The 14,334-nt window shown below is 37.6% G+C and overlaps 1 protein-coding gene across 2 annotated transcripts in view; it reads right to left on the bottom strand.

Annotated features, from left to right (window-relative positions):
- Positions 1–1,226: 1,226 nt before the first annotated feature.
- The window catches only part of LOC130095249 (galectin-3-binding protein A-like), a 21,558-nt gene continuing 8,450 nt past the window's right edge, over positions 1,227–14,334 (bottom strand). The window contains exons 2-6 of one of the 2 annotated variants that reach the window (XM_056261940.1): positions 4,843–4,918; positions 4,345–4,551; positions 4,123–4,254; positions 3,766–4,027; positions 1,227–2,295 (exon numbers count right to left, since the gene is read on the bottom strand). In XM_056261940.1, the coding sequence (XP_056117915.1) occupies positions 1,236–2,295; positions 3,766–4,027; positions 4,123–4,254; positions 4,345–4,551; positions 4,843–4,915 (1,734 nt within the window). In that variant the 5' untranslated portion in view covers positions 4,916–4,918 and the 3' untranslated portion in view covers positions 1,227–1,235. Of the gene's footprint in view, positions 2,296–3,765; positions 4,028–4,122; positions 4,255–4,344; positions 4,552–4,842; positions 5,020–14,334 lie in introns of those variants that run through there. The other variant, XM_056261939.1, reaches the window with a different exon arrangement.

Genomic DNA, 14,334 nt, shown 5'->3' with positions numbered 1-14,334 from the left:
GATGGGCTGTCACTTGAGCCCTGCATTGGCAACCCAAATGGGTCCCATGTGGAGCCGATGGACAAATTCATATGCCATGTATGTTAATCCATATGGGCACATGATGGGTCCATAGTGGGCTCTAAGAGGGGTCCATTTAGATGTTCATTAAATGGGCTCACTTGGGTCGCAAATGGGTGCTAATAATGGGGCCGAGGTGGGCTTCACACAAAACCCTTATGGGGGACACATGGGTGATCACACTGGACCCACAAATGGCTCCATTATGGTTTATAATGGAATCACAGTGGGTAAAAATTGTGCCCCATTTATTTTATTAATTAATTTTGAAGCACTGTCAATGAACAGTACAAATATAAAATTGAGTTAAATACCGGTATAGCTAAAACAAAAAAATAAAAATAGCTGCAGCGCACCTTTTCCAACTCTTGAACACCAGAGCAAAACCCCAGTGAACATTGAATTACCTCACCATCAGTGAGTTTAGCAGAGGCTTCTTTTAACCTTGCTTGGTAGTTTTGCGTTATGTAAAACTACTCATTCACTAATTGATCAATGATAAATTTCCATAGATTAACATTTTATGGAAAGAATTTAACATTCTCTGTTTGAAGAATTTTAGGGCACTCAGTACAAATGCTCAGAATTATAGTGAAAATAATTTTATTTTAAAGACTTTTCAAAGCAAATATGGATGAATGTGGTTGTTTGTGGTTAATTTGATTAACCATTATATCATGCAATTAGTGAATGGTTATCCTTTCCCTTTTGTATCCACAGAAAGATGACCAACAGAGTGCTGCATGAATGAGTGTTCTTTGAGAGTTTTACATTGAATGTGTATTTTGATAATCCATTGCATGCTTCATTAAAAGCCTTAAAATGAATACTTTGGGCCTGGCTCACATTGGATCTTGATCAGATCAGATTTGTCTGACCATGGTATTGAAAGATCTCTGGTAATTTATTCCAACCAAAATGCAACGTCTGCTTAACGTTGAAGTCTTGATGTTACATTGACATTAAAGAGGAATGAAACTGACAAAGATAATGTTAGTTACATATTTTTATTTTTGACGTTCATTTTTATTGCTAAAATAAGTCAAGTGTAAAATAAACAAACATTTCGGAGAAATCACTCAAGAATGATTAACATGAATTATAAAAAGAGACTTGATAGAATTTAATAGATTCAATTAAACTAGATTTGAATGAACTGAAATGCCTCTGTGCAGTCAGATATACTCCGGACGCACAGCAAATCTAAAACTGTAGTCATCCGGACAGGGGTTAGGCAGGCCCATACTGCTGTTGGTTGGAATCACTGCCATGTCATTTTTGAATTCTTGAACATGAAAGACATTGTTTTGATTTTTACAGGTGAGAATCAACCTGTTGTTGAAGCGAATGGTGTTAGTGTAACTGTTCTGATTACCACTTGCGAGGAACCTCGCAACAGGAAAAGATTTACATGAAACACCATTGTTGGCGCATTCCTGAGCATTACGAAAAACCTGTGCTTGCCACTGGACCGTCTGACCTTTGTAAAGAGCACTAGGATGTACAGGAGTGGAGAAGGAAGGAACTTGGATTCTGATCATGTTGCCATACCTGTCATATCCATAGTTGTTGTAGGGCTGGTAATTGATTGTTGGGGTTGTGTTATTGATTAATGTACTCCACTCTTTAGCAGTGTAGATTCTGGGCAGATAATCATTACTCATGTCATCCATTTTATTCCTGATCTTAGAGAAAGGCAGAGCATTGAACTGAAAACCTCTGAGCAGACCAGTTAGGTACAGTTTGTCATTATTCTGATGGAGAACACTTGAGGAAAATTGTATTTCATACAGCTTATCCACTGGGATCAGGAGGAAGCGGATGTGATTCAGGAGGCTGGCCTGTTGTTCTGAACTAACTTTATCACTTTTGTCTTGGATCCATCTCTCCAAAGCTTCAAGAAGGAAAGCTTCATCCTTCACAACCAGGTCTGAGCGCTGCAGCAGAGCGTCCATCATGTGCAAGGTTATGGTGCTCCACAGCGGAGAGCTTATGAGGAACTCACAGTTCCAGGAAAGATACTGAAGGACATTCTCCTGCAGAACAAGGTCACCTGTGCGGACGCCATACTCGTACATTGATACCTGTGTCCGGAAGGTGTTGTCTTCAGGAAGAAGTGAAGTGAAGACCCTGCCAACATCCTCCATAAGCGTCTTCACTCCGAAGATAAATGACAGCTGATGGAGACATTGAGCCGATGTGATGGAAACATCAATCTGACGTGTGTACAAATACCTGGGCAAAAACAGTTCAGACACTGTAAGCATCTATCACCCATAATATATTCAGTAGATTTATGATATGCACACAGCAAAATCCCCAGTGTTAAATTAACACTGCTCAGTGTTTATATGAGTCCACACTCAGAGTTATGAGTAACACTGAAGCAGTGTTAAAGTTAATGAGATAATTAAGTGATTAGTTGAGTGATGATTGAGCATTATTGAAGACACCTGATGATAACAAGCAGAATCACTGAAGGAGGAAATCACAAAGTTTAAGTCACCATTATGATGATCAGTGTTTGATTTAGTTGGGCTATTGAACCTTACATATTTAACTTCAGATTTTGTTTGGCTGCTGTACCTGAGTTATAACAGCCAGATGAACAAAGAGAAAAGGTGATCCGATGGTGTTGGTTGTTTTAACATAATCATTTTTTGACCTGAACTTCTGAGTTCGGTTTGCTGTATTGATTAAAGCAGCACTGTCCTTGTACAGCATAATATTTTTCTAAGTTTTTCTCCCCCCAAAAAAATCTAAGTTTTTGTATCAGAACCACTTTTAAGAAATCATTTGGATTACATTGAAAATGCCCCCCAAAAAAAAAAAATGCTGTACAAGGATAGTGCTGCTATAATCAATAAAGTAAACCTAACTCAGAAATTAGGCTCTAAATTAGTTCAGTGTTTCAGGTCAAAAAAATATTATGTTAAAACTAGGGCTGTCAAATGATTAATCACATCCAAAATAAAAGTTTTTTTTTACATAATATATGTGGGTGCACTGTGTATAATTATTTTGTATATATATATATATAAATACACACACATGCATGTATATTTAAGAAAAAAATATTATTTATATATAAAATATTTATATTTATATATAATATAAATTATATATAAATCTATGTATAGTATATACATGAAAATATTTCTTAAATATATACAAGCATGTGTGTGTATTTATATATATATAATATATACACAGTGCACCCACATATATTATGTAAAAAAAACTTTTATTTTGGATGTGATTAATCACGATTAATCATTTGACAGCCCTAGTTAAAACACAACCAACACCATCAGATCACATTTTCTCTTTGTTTATCTGGCTGTTACAGCAGCCAAACAAAATAAAGAAAATACTAAAAATAAAAAATGTAAGGTTTAAGAGTCCAACTAAAGCAAACACTGATCACCATAACGGTGATTTAAAATGTGTGCTTTTCTGCTTCAGTGATTCTGCTTGTTAACATCAGGTGTCTTCAATAATGCTCAATCATCACTCAATCAATCACTTAACTATATCACTAACTTCCACACTGCTTCAGTGTTACTTATAACATAAACTCATATAAACACTGAGTAGTGTTAATTTAACACTGGGGATTTTGCTGTGCTCTATTCAAAGCAACATTCTCCATGAATTGAGACAATTTGATTGAGCTACGAATTAAAGTGATCTTAATAAATGTACCTGAGAAAAGCAGAGATATGAGGGTGGCACGTCTGGCTGACATCCAGTGTGAGGTTCCTGGACTCATTTGTTATGTTTAGTTCTGGATAAATCATGAGGATCAAACGGTGCACACAAAACGCCAACTCTGCCTCTTCACTGAGGTCTTGTACATTAATGATGAAATCACAACCATCTTCACTGTCAAACAGAAGACCAAGATCATCAGACAAACCCAGACTGTTATCCACAGAGAACTGACGATTGCTGGTTATGTTTTTACCTGCAAAGAAAATATAATAAAAGAGATTGAAACAATAGAAATAATAGAAATACAAGTGGACAACTAAAGATATATCTAGTAGTTGAATTTATTACCAGTATCGCAGGTCACTCCTGCATCTTCTTTATGTGTGCAGTCACTAACACCCCAGCCTTTGAAGCTGCAACCAGACAATGAGCTTTCTGAACCTTTACAGTTCATGTCATCCAGCCAGACTGGACCAGAGCCTTGAAAAATCAATAGAATTGTGGTTTAAAAAATTAGACAATTATTGTTATGATAATGTGTAACAATAAAATGGACTGAGGATCATATACCTTCCCCATATTGTCCTCCAGACGTAGCTGATACGGCTCCAGGGAAACCCATCTGACGACACACCACTTGTGCTTCAGCCACGTCCCATCCGTCATCACAAACTGTTCCCCACTGTCCATCATGATATATCTCCACACGACCAGAAGACGGAAGATTTCCCACCAATCTCACTCTGCCCTCCTGTGTTGGCTGCTTTGGTCTGTAACCTTCATCCAGCGACAGAAGATTAAAAGGTTAATATATTTGACAAAAAAACTGCTCAGAAAGTCAATCAAATTTGTTGTTCAACCTCATCTAACTGTTGTTGCAACAGAAAGACATATATATTTGGTTGTAAAATTCCAATAGACCAATAAACGCTGTAGATTACATTTAACGTAAAAAATACATTGCAATGCACACATATTGTAACATTGTATTTTTTTTAACTCATGAAAATCTATACAAATACTGCAAACAATGTTTTTTATATAAAAATGATAGAAAGGTTTACTAACCAAACGGCGTCCAACGTTGTGCTGAAACATGAAGAAACAGTAGAGGCAACAGAAGATACATGATTCTTCTCATGCTGGAAATATTGCAAACAGCAGAGACAGGAACACAATTCTCAGCTGAATGAGTAACAAAAGGTCTTGCCTTTCCTTTAAATAAGGACCAAATCAGGTCAAATATTGTGAAACTTGTATCAGACGCTGTGTAATCACTTTCGAGGGCTACCATAAGTTTCATTTCATGAAAAGGACACATTTAAGTTTCATTACTCCAAAACGTGAATTTAAACAAGAAATGTCTGTCAGCATATTCTGGGCATGCAGTGCGAGTGAGACCACTCCATGAAAATTCACACAATACAGAAAGTAAGTTAGAACTAAGTTAATTTAATTCGTTAGCCGCCTGTTGTCCCAGTCACAGCCGAGGAGGCAGTTCCCAGCCATCAGCACCTCTGATCATGGAAAAGAAGGACACCCCCCCAGATCTTTGTTGCCAAGCTAATTCTGTTAGAAAGCCTGTTCACTGTAGCTCTAGCAAAGGTGGTTGAGCACTGCTTGATTGTAATTTGAAACTTGATCAGCAAGTAAACTTAGGGTACTCTGAGGAACATGACAGAGTTCAAGGTGGCCTACAAATTACCATTGCTGTGTAGATAACTTACAAATAGTCGTCGGTTTCTGATAGATTGCATGACAAAAGTTGTAGTTAGTAACAAAATCCATTACAATACACATTTAAAGTAATATAATCAAGACTACTTTTAGATTATTTTTGACCTAACTTGTTCATTTGATTAGAATAATCTGGTAGCACATTGATATAAAAATACAAAGAGAAAGAAAATATTTTCCATTCTTTTTTTATCAACACCATGCATTAAATATTAAATCACATCATGGTACCCCAGACTCGTGATGGAACTGCAGGGGGTTCATGAGTTTAATGAAAAGCTATTAAGAAATTATATAACAAAATAAAAACTTACTACAAAAGAAAAAAAGATAATTTGTTTAATTGCTAGATAATGGTTAGATATGCAATGCTGCAATTTTGAGAAAACTCGCGCGATTCCACAAACCTGTATGACGTATACTGTACTTTAAAGGGTTAGTTCGCCCATTTAAGACATGAAGTTGTATGCAATCCTTACCAGCACTATAGTGCATACACACTGACCCACTCTGTTGTCACCTCGCTGGTCAGAGTTCTGGCCGCTGGAAGTTTTTCAATAAAGTACTCCCGGTTATTTTCCGGGGCCACAAAACTGTGCGTTTTTACGTGAAAAAATGATTTGCGTTTCAAAGCTTGATTAATTTACCACACAAAAAACACGCCGGTCAAAATTCATACCTCAGTTTTAATCTGCACTATTTTCTATCCATTTCTATCAATCCGCGCTGCTGTCAACGTCAACAGAAACAAAAGTGGTCTGGTGATAGGCGTATAGTTTACAACATAATAAAGTACAAAAAACAACCGAAAGTAGTTATTTGTTATTAATAGATTTTTTTTCAACAACATACATTTTTTTATGCAGATCAGACATCAAGCTGATATTTTTTCTAAAATTGGGAATGTAATCTTTGGACACACACACAGACATCAAGAATCTACATATGAATCTCAACAATGGTGACATGCTTTATGCCGCAATGCATTCTGGGAGGCTACATAGTTTAAAACTCCCAGCATGCATTGTAGCATGTCACCATTGTTGAGATTCATATGCTGATTCTTGATGTCTGTTTGTTTCCAAAAAAAAATTAAAATGATTTTCAAAAAAATTCAAAAAATGTATACAAAAATTCAGAATGTCTGCCCTGTGTCAAGTAAGGTCAAAGTTATTTATTAATAACAAATTACAACTTTTGGTCAGGGTCCAGGATAAGATTAGTGAATCATTCTACTTTTTGATAATGACAACTATAACACCTGAACACCTTTGGTTTTGTTTTCCTATGTAACAAATTATGTGCTTTGGTAAACACTGTTACAAAGACCAAAATTTAACTTAAAATGCCAAGAGTCAAACTGCCCAACTAAAGTAAACACTGATCACCATAATTGCGACCAAACATTTTAAAACATCGACATCGAACCTCCGTTCATAGACTTATGACTGTAATAAAGTCAGTCTGGTTAGTAATAAGTGAAGCTGGTAATGCTGTTTGTGGAGTTGTTTAATCCTCCTCTGCTGAGATCTTCAGAGATTTAATGTCTTCTTTTTATCTTTATCTGATTTTAAGGCTGTGACTGGATATCCATAGACTTATAAAATAGATTTCATGTTAATGTTTCATACCTGATTCTTCCTAAAATGTTTGATTCTGGTACAATTTCAAAATTCAAACAGCAGCGATCCCACAATGCTATGCGGTGGCTGTAAAATAATGCTTCTACAGTGTAGTTACAATAAAATTACAGGACTATCCATACATTTCCCATCATGCATTTGCATTTACAATAAAAACATGAATACAATATGTTGTTGTAAAATTTATTGTAAAAATTACATCAATTGCTAACAGTGTGACCATGATAAGGTGCTTCTCTTCTTCTACGCCTTATCAGCACTCAGCTGGTGAGTCCGACGTGGGCTCCAATACGTTCACCTAGTTCTCTCCAAATATTTCTGTCCCGTCCCACAATTGATGCCTGATGTAAACTCATACTTGTCCGATATTCGATCGATCTTATCTATGTGGCCTTCGGTTTTCCTTGTTTTCGTTTGCCGGGTGGTGATGGCGCAGTGGATAAGACACATGCCTTTGGTGTGAGAGACCCGGGTTCGAATCCACTGTGAGACACCAATGTGTCCCTGAGCAAGACACTTAACCCCTAGTTGCTCCAGAGGCGTGCGACCTCTGACATATGTAGCAATTGTAAGTCGCTTTGGATAAAAGCGTCAGCTAAATGTAAATGTAAATCTACTTTTCCTTGTAGTACCGTTCTTGCTATACGGTCTTCGTTCATTCTCAGCTCATGCCCTAGCCACCTATGCTGCCTCTCATGTACTGCATGTACAATCGTTTGATGGCACCCCGTACGCTGTCGTATTATCTCGCTACAGATTTTTTCTAATCTGCTAACTCTGAGAATCTTCCTTAGGGCAGCCATTTCGAATACAAGGAGTTTTTTCTCTTCCGCTTTTTTAAGGGTCCAATTTTTACAGCCATATAGCGCTATTGGCTGGATCAGTGCTTTATACAAGCGCATCTTGGTATGTATGCTGATTCCTCTGCCTTTCCATGTATTTTGGAGATCGCCCATTGAACTGAGCGCTGTTGCAGTTCTGATGCGAATATCTTGCATACAGTCTCCATTTGCAGCTATAGCTTGTTTTCATATGACGTCACGCCACTGCGTTGCCATGGCGCGAAATGCAAATGGAGGGCAGGAAGTGATTTGCTGTATTTGGAAAGCACTATAACAAACACAAAATGGCTATGTTTTGCGTCGTTTATGGTTACTTAAATCGATCAAACGACGAGGAGTTTTTATCGTGTGCCAAAAGTTGTTGTTCATAAGGGGGGAAAATGCAAGAAATTGACCGAAAAACTCCGGAAAAACGGCTTGCAAACCTATGTCTGCGGTCAGGACCAGCCCGGATAGGAAAATGCCCGTGTGTGCAGTGATCACTTCATCAAATGTGAGTTAATACAACTTAAGTGGCTATGTTTGTGTAACGTATAAGTTAACGTGTAACGTGTACGAACTTTGTAAAGTCAAAGTATGTCTGTAAGACGAGGTAGTTGCTGATATCTACCGCCTCGATGGCAGGAAAATCTTTCAATTCAGTTGAAAAATCGCTCCTCTTCATAACGTAAGGATCACGTCCAACATATGTTTGATTTTTTGTTTATATCTTTCTCTTGTAATAGCGTGTAAAGTAGTACAGTACGGACTTTCCTCCATCTCGTCCATTGTGCTCTTCACTCCCTGCCCTCCATCTGAATTTCGCGCGTCATCATAATCACGTGACTGAAACCCAGCTATTGTTGCTCCCAGGTACTTGAAGGTTTTTACTTCCGTGAGCGGTTCAATGTCGTCGGCAAATCTTAAGTTGCTGAGCTGCCTTCCGCCGACACTGGCTCCGACATTTTCCATATTTTGTCTATCTAGGGCAAGTCTCATGATGTATTCCAGATACAGGTTGAATAGATCTGGTGACATTATGCAACCCTGTCTAACCCCGACTGTTTGTTTAAACCACACTCAAAAAAATTACTCTTTAAACTTACTCAATTTAATTATGGACAGTGGTTCCACACAAGCAAATTATTTTTTATTAACATTAATGGAATTTGTTGAATCTATGTAAGCTCCTTGTGTTGTGACAACACAACTGAATCAGAAAGAATCTATGTGAAATAGTAATGTCCAAACAAATCAATGGAATTGCTTCCCTGTAACTGATACAAACTTAACTGAACCAATATAGACTTTCATCGAACCTTCGTACAAGGTTAAAAACTAGTTCAAATGTGGCCATTGTGGACATATTTTCAACATCATTTATGGTCTCATTTAGACAGAATTACTTTGACTATTGCTGTCAGATGATCTTAGTGAGAATTAACAGAAGTTTAGATGTTGATGTTTCATTTGAAGTGTCACCATTGTGGTGATCAGTGTTTGCTTTAGTTGGGCTCTTGATCCCCTTAATTTTTCTTTAGCTTTTCTTTGGCTGCTGTATCTCTGTGCTTGTATAACACAGTCGATGTTGCAAAGAAAGTCAAGAATAAGTAAGATCAGGTGTTATCAGCTTCATGTTGATGTTGATGATGAAAGCTTTACAAAACATTCATCTAATGTTGTCAGACACTTTCGCATTTCTAGCCGCCACCATTACCCCTTTTCCACCATGGCAGAGCTGGTGCTGGTTCGGAGCCCGAGCCTAGTTTCAATTAGGTTCTTCGTTTTCCACACGCAAAGCACCAGCTCCGAACCAGGAAAAGTGGTTCTTTAGTAGCACCAAATCATTGCTGGTCTAGAACAGAGCCAAGTAAGAACCGCTTGCGTCAGGGGCTGGGGGCGGGGTTACCGTGACCAACAAGACGAATAGAAACTTGTGACCGCCATTTTTAAATAGCAGCTAGTCGAGCTAATACCAGCTTGATTATAATATCCGTCTATGTAAGTTACGGCGAGCTGCACAAACGCGTTGGATTCCGAAGTATTTTTGCAAACCCATGAGCATCCATAGTAACGCAACGTCCGTTATTGTTGATGGCTTGTTCGAGATGCATCGGAGCGGCGCGGACCGATCGGAGCTGCGGGAGTGTTTGGAGATCATACGACTCCTTGTGCTTTTGGATCGCTTTCGTAGTGCTTTGATGTCATGTGGCGATCGATCTGCGAGAAGCCGATGCATCTCGAACAAGCCTGGCATATTTGTGTTTGGCGCTACCGCACTAGCGTTGCTGGGCAACATGAGACGTATGCAGTGACGTAAGATCTGGCTCTGTTGTGGCTCTCTAGCCGGTGGAAAGGCAAACCGGTTCTTAGTAAGCTTGTCAGTCGAACCAACTCCGAACCAGCACCCGGTTCTTGTTGGTGGAAAAGGGGTACATGTGGATCTGCAATACTGGCACCAATAGCAGTTTTATGATCACTTATTTAGAGGTGGATAAAAATTATGTGCATACGATGTTCACAGCAAACATATCATGTTGTCACACACAGACATCAAGATTTTACATATGATTCACAACAATGGTGACAATAAAAAAAATGGTCATGCTGCAATGCATGGTGGGTACACAGCAAAAACTCCAGTGTTAAATTAACTCTCCTGGGAGTTTATATGGCTCCAGACTCAGTGTTAAAATATGAGTGTTAAATTAACACTCAAGAGTGTTAAAGATAATGATGGTGACCTGAAATTCCGGTTTTCTTCTTCAGTGAATCTGCTTTAGGTGTCTTCAATAATGCTCAATCATCACTCAATTAATCACTTAAATATCTCATTAACTTTAACACTCTTGAGTGTGGACTCATATACACTCCCAGGTGTGTTCATTTAACACTGGAGTTTTTGCTGTGTAAAGGGCCGTAGTTAACTGACAAGCTGAGCCATATCGCATTAAATATCGCTGGCGATACGTCCGCGATATTAGTGCGATTTGGCTCAGCTTGTCAGTTAACTACGGCTCTTTGTAGTAAATGCCGCTCCATCTGAAAGCAGGTGAAGGCGATTTACTACTAATCAAGGAACCGGCTTTACTGACGAGATGCGCATAGGTCAGAAAGTAAAAGTCCTGCCACATTTTTATTCCACCCACAGCAAAAACTCCAGTGTTAAAGTTAATGAGATAATTAAGTGAATAATTGAGTGATGATTGAGCATTATTGAAGACACCTGATGATAACAAGCAGAATCACTGAAGGAGAACGTCACATTTTTTAAGTCACCATTATGGTGATCAGTGTCTGCTTTAGTTGGGCTCTTGACCCTTTATTCTTTCATTTTAGAAGTTGTTTGGCTGATGTACATGAGTTATAACAGCCAGATGAACAACAAGCAAAGCTGATGTGCTGCTGTTGGTTATGTTTTGACATAATCATCATTTGTAGAGTTTAATCTTTTGATTACACAGTATAACATTTTCAGAAATTTTAATAATATCCGAAAGATTTCTTAAAAGCTATTCTATTCTAATTACTTTATGGCCACACACAGACATCAAGAATCAGCCTGTGATTCTCAACAATGGTGACAATTATATAGCATGTTGCAGTGCATTCTGGGTGCCACCAATCAAAATTCATTCATGGCTCCCATCATGCATTGCGGTATGAATAAATTATGATCTGAATTGTCTTAGTAATTTCCTTTTCCTAATTGAATATTCTGTTTATCACCATTGTTGAGATTCATACACTGAATCTTGATGTATGTGTGTGCCTAAAAGAAAGATTATTATTTATTTATCAAAACAACGTGTAAGATATCATTTGGTTTATTTTGAAAAATCTGGATATAATGTTATAGAATCACTGTGATGCTGTTATGATCATTATACATTTAAGTCAGAGAGTAGGCTTTAAATGAGTTCAGTGATTCTGGTCAAATGATGATTATGTCTAAACATGATCTACAACATCTGATCTGATCTGATCTGATCTGATCTGATCTCTTTGTTCATCCAGCTGTTAAAACAGCCAAACAAAATATTTAGTTAAACATTTAAAGGTCACCTGCCCAACTAAAGCAAACACTGATCACCATAACGGTGACTAAAATATAGATTTTCTCCTTAAGTGATTCTGCTAGTTAACATCTGGTGTCTTCAATAATATCTCAATCATCACTCAATTATTCACTTAATTATCTCATTAACTTTAACACTCTTGAGTCTGGATCCAAATAAACTCCCAGTAAAGTTCATTTAACACTGGAGTTTTTGCTGTGGGTGGAATAAAAATGTGGCAGGACTTTTACTTTCTGACCCCTGGACTTTGTGATGTCCACGTATGTGGACAACCAGGTCTGAGGAGGCTACATATAATAAGTGGACATGGCAACACTACAAGAGCGAGCTCTGTGAAGCAGCCTTTCCAAGCATAAGCAAAACATGACTCAAATTCTGTCAACTTTGCTTTAGTTAAAATTGCTGAACATAAGTCTTTTGTCATTGTAATATTTCTTTGTTCAGAACACAGACTGTAAAAAAGATGGACAACGACCTTCACTCTCTTCCATTGTAGAAAAGTGAAGTGCATGTTCCAATGTGGCGCTGACATCTTGGTGCCCGAGTCTGCACAGTAAGTTAATTAAATGCAATACAATAGTGTTTTGGTGGTAAAATAAATATATGTGTGTTACTTTAACAAAACATACTTGGGTAAAAATAACAGAGCAACAAAACCATTTTTTTTAGTGTAGTGAGCGTGAAGTGGAGCCGTGGTATCAAGGCCCCACCCACACTCTTGCAGAATCAACAACTCATTATGTCGGTGCGAAATAAATAGTAATGGAAATCTAGAAATTAAAGTTAAAGCTCCAATCTCCTCCCGAAAATCCCGGAAAAGTCTGTTGGTGCCTCATTGATTATTTTGCTCGGAGTCACACGAGATGCAGTTGGAGAGGTTGGTGTTTATGACCTATATTGCATCCAGCCACCTGGGGGCGATCAAAACGCTTTGGTTTCACCTTTCAGGACTTGTGCGGCACACTTGGGCTGCATCTGAAATCGCATACTTCTCTACTATATAGTAGGACGAAAAAACAGAATGTGACAAAAGAAGTATGTCCGAATTCATAGAACTCATAAAAGAGTAAGCAAAAAGTACCTGGATGACCTACTTCTTCTGGCTAGATTCTGATGTTGCAGTTCCACATTTAAATACGGTTGTCACTCCTGAAACTTTACAGTGCACATGACCTTAGTGTTTTTGCACATAAACTCTGGAACTCTCTCCCCCGGTCACTCGCAACTTAAAACATTTGTTTTCTGATTGTTATCAAATATTGTTCTGTTTTTGTAGGCTACTTGAATCTATGTTGCTGCTTATAGAAACGTGTTTCCGCCAAAGAAAACGCAAGTTTATTTCTCGCAATTGTGAGTTTATATCTCACAATTCTAATTTTATAACACGCAAATCTGACTTTATATCTCGCAATTCTAAGAAATAAAGTCAGAATTGCAAGATGTAAACTCGCAATTGTGAGATAAAAATGTGCAATTATCTTTTAAAATCTTCTATTCTGTGGCGTAAACAAGCTTTGCTGCGTGATACCTCTATGTAATGTCCCTTTTTCTGTCTTTGTATTATCTTTGCTCTACACTGTAACAAATTGCTGTAAATTTTACAGTACATTTTTTACAGTGTATAGTCTCGTGTTTGAAATCTACTCCATTTGAACTATTGTCTGTTATTATTGTACTGTATATTCTATTGCTGTTACGATTTCTTTTTTGTATACGTTGTAAAGGGTACTTTAGCTATGGAAAAACTCTATATAAATTAAATATTATTATTGTATTATTAACAATACGAGTATAAACTGTGTATCTGACCAGTAAACTTTGAAGAAGGGGATGTGAAGCATACCACTTTGTTTGTATTATTTTTCCAATGTTGGACTTAGCAGATATTAAGCAGACAGTCTACTAATACTTTAATGAGAGTTAGTTGACATGTTGCAACACCTCTAGTCAGTAGAATGTGTAAAGGAGATCATCTGTGTTAGATGGTGGTCCCCATCTGTGACCACCAAGTGTTAGCCATTTTTCTTACACTAACCTTAGCCCAGATGTGCTGACAGACAGTTCTTGTTTGAATGGCATATGTTGCAATAATGAAACTTACCAAATTGAGCATTTTCATGAAATGAAACATATGGTAGCCTTTAAATGTGATTACACAGCGTTTTATCCAAATGTCAATAGTTGGCCTGATCTGGTCATTATTTAAAGGTAAGGCAAGATGTTTTGTAACTCATTCAGCTGAGAATTGTGTTCTTGTCTCTGCTGTTTGCAATATTTTTG

This window comes from Rhinichthys klamathensis, unplaced genomic scaffold (assembly GCF_029890125.1).
Source record: "Rhinichthys klamathensis goyatoka isolate OS25496 unplaced genomic scaffold, OSU_Roscu_1.1 h1tg000189l_1, whole genome shotgun sequence".
Taxonomy (NCBI): Eukaryota; Metazoa; Chordata; class Actinopteri; order Cypriniformes; family Leuciscidae; genus Rhinichthys; species Rhinichthys klamathensis.
The sequence above is the reverse complement of the archived record's forward strand: the minus strand, read 5'-3'. Positions and strand labels throughout refer to the sequence as shown.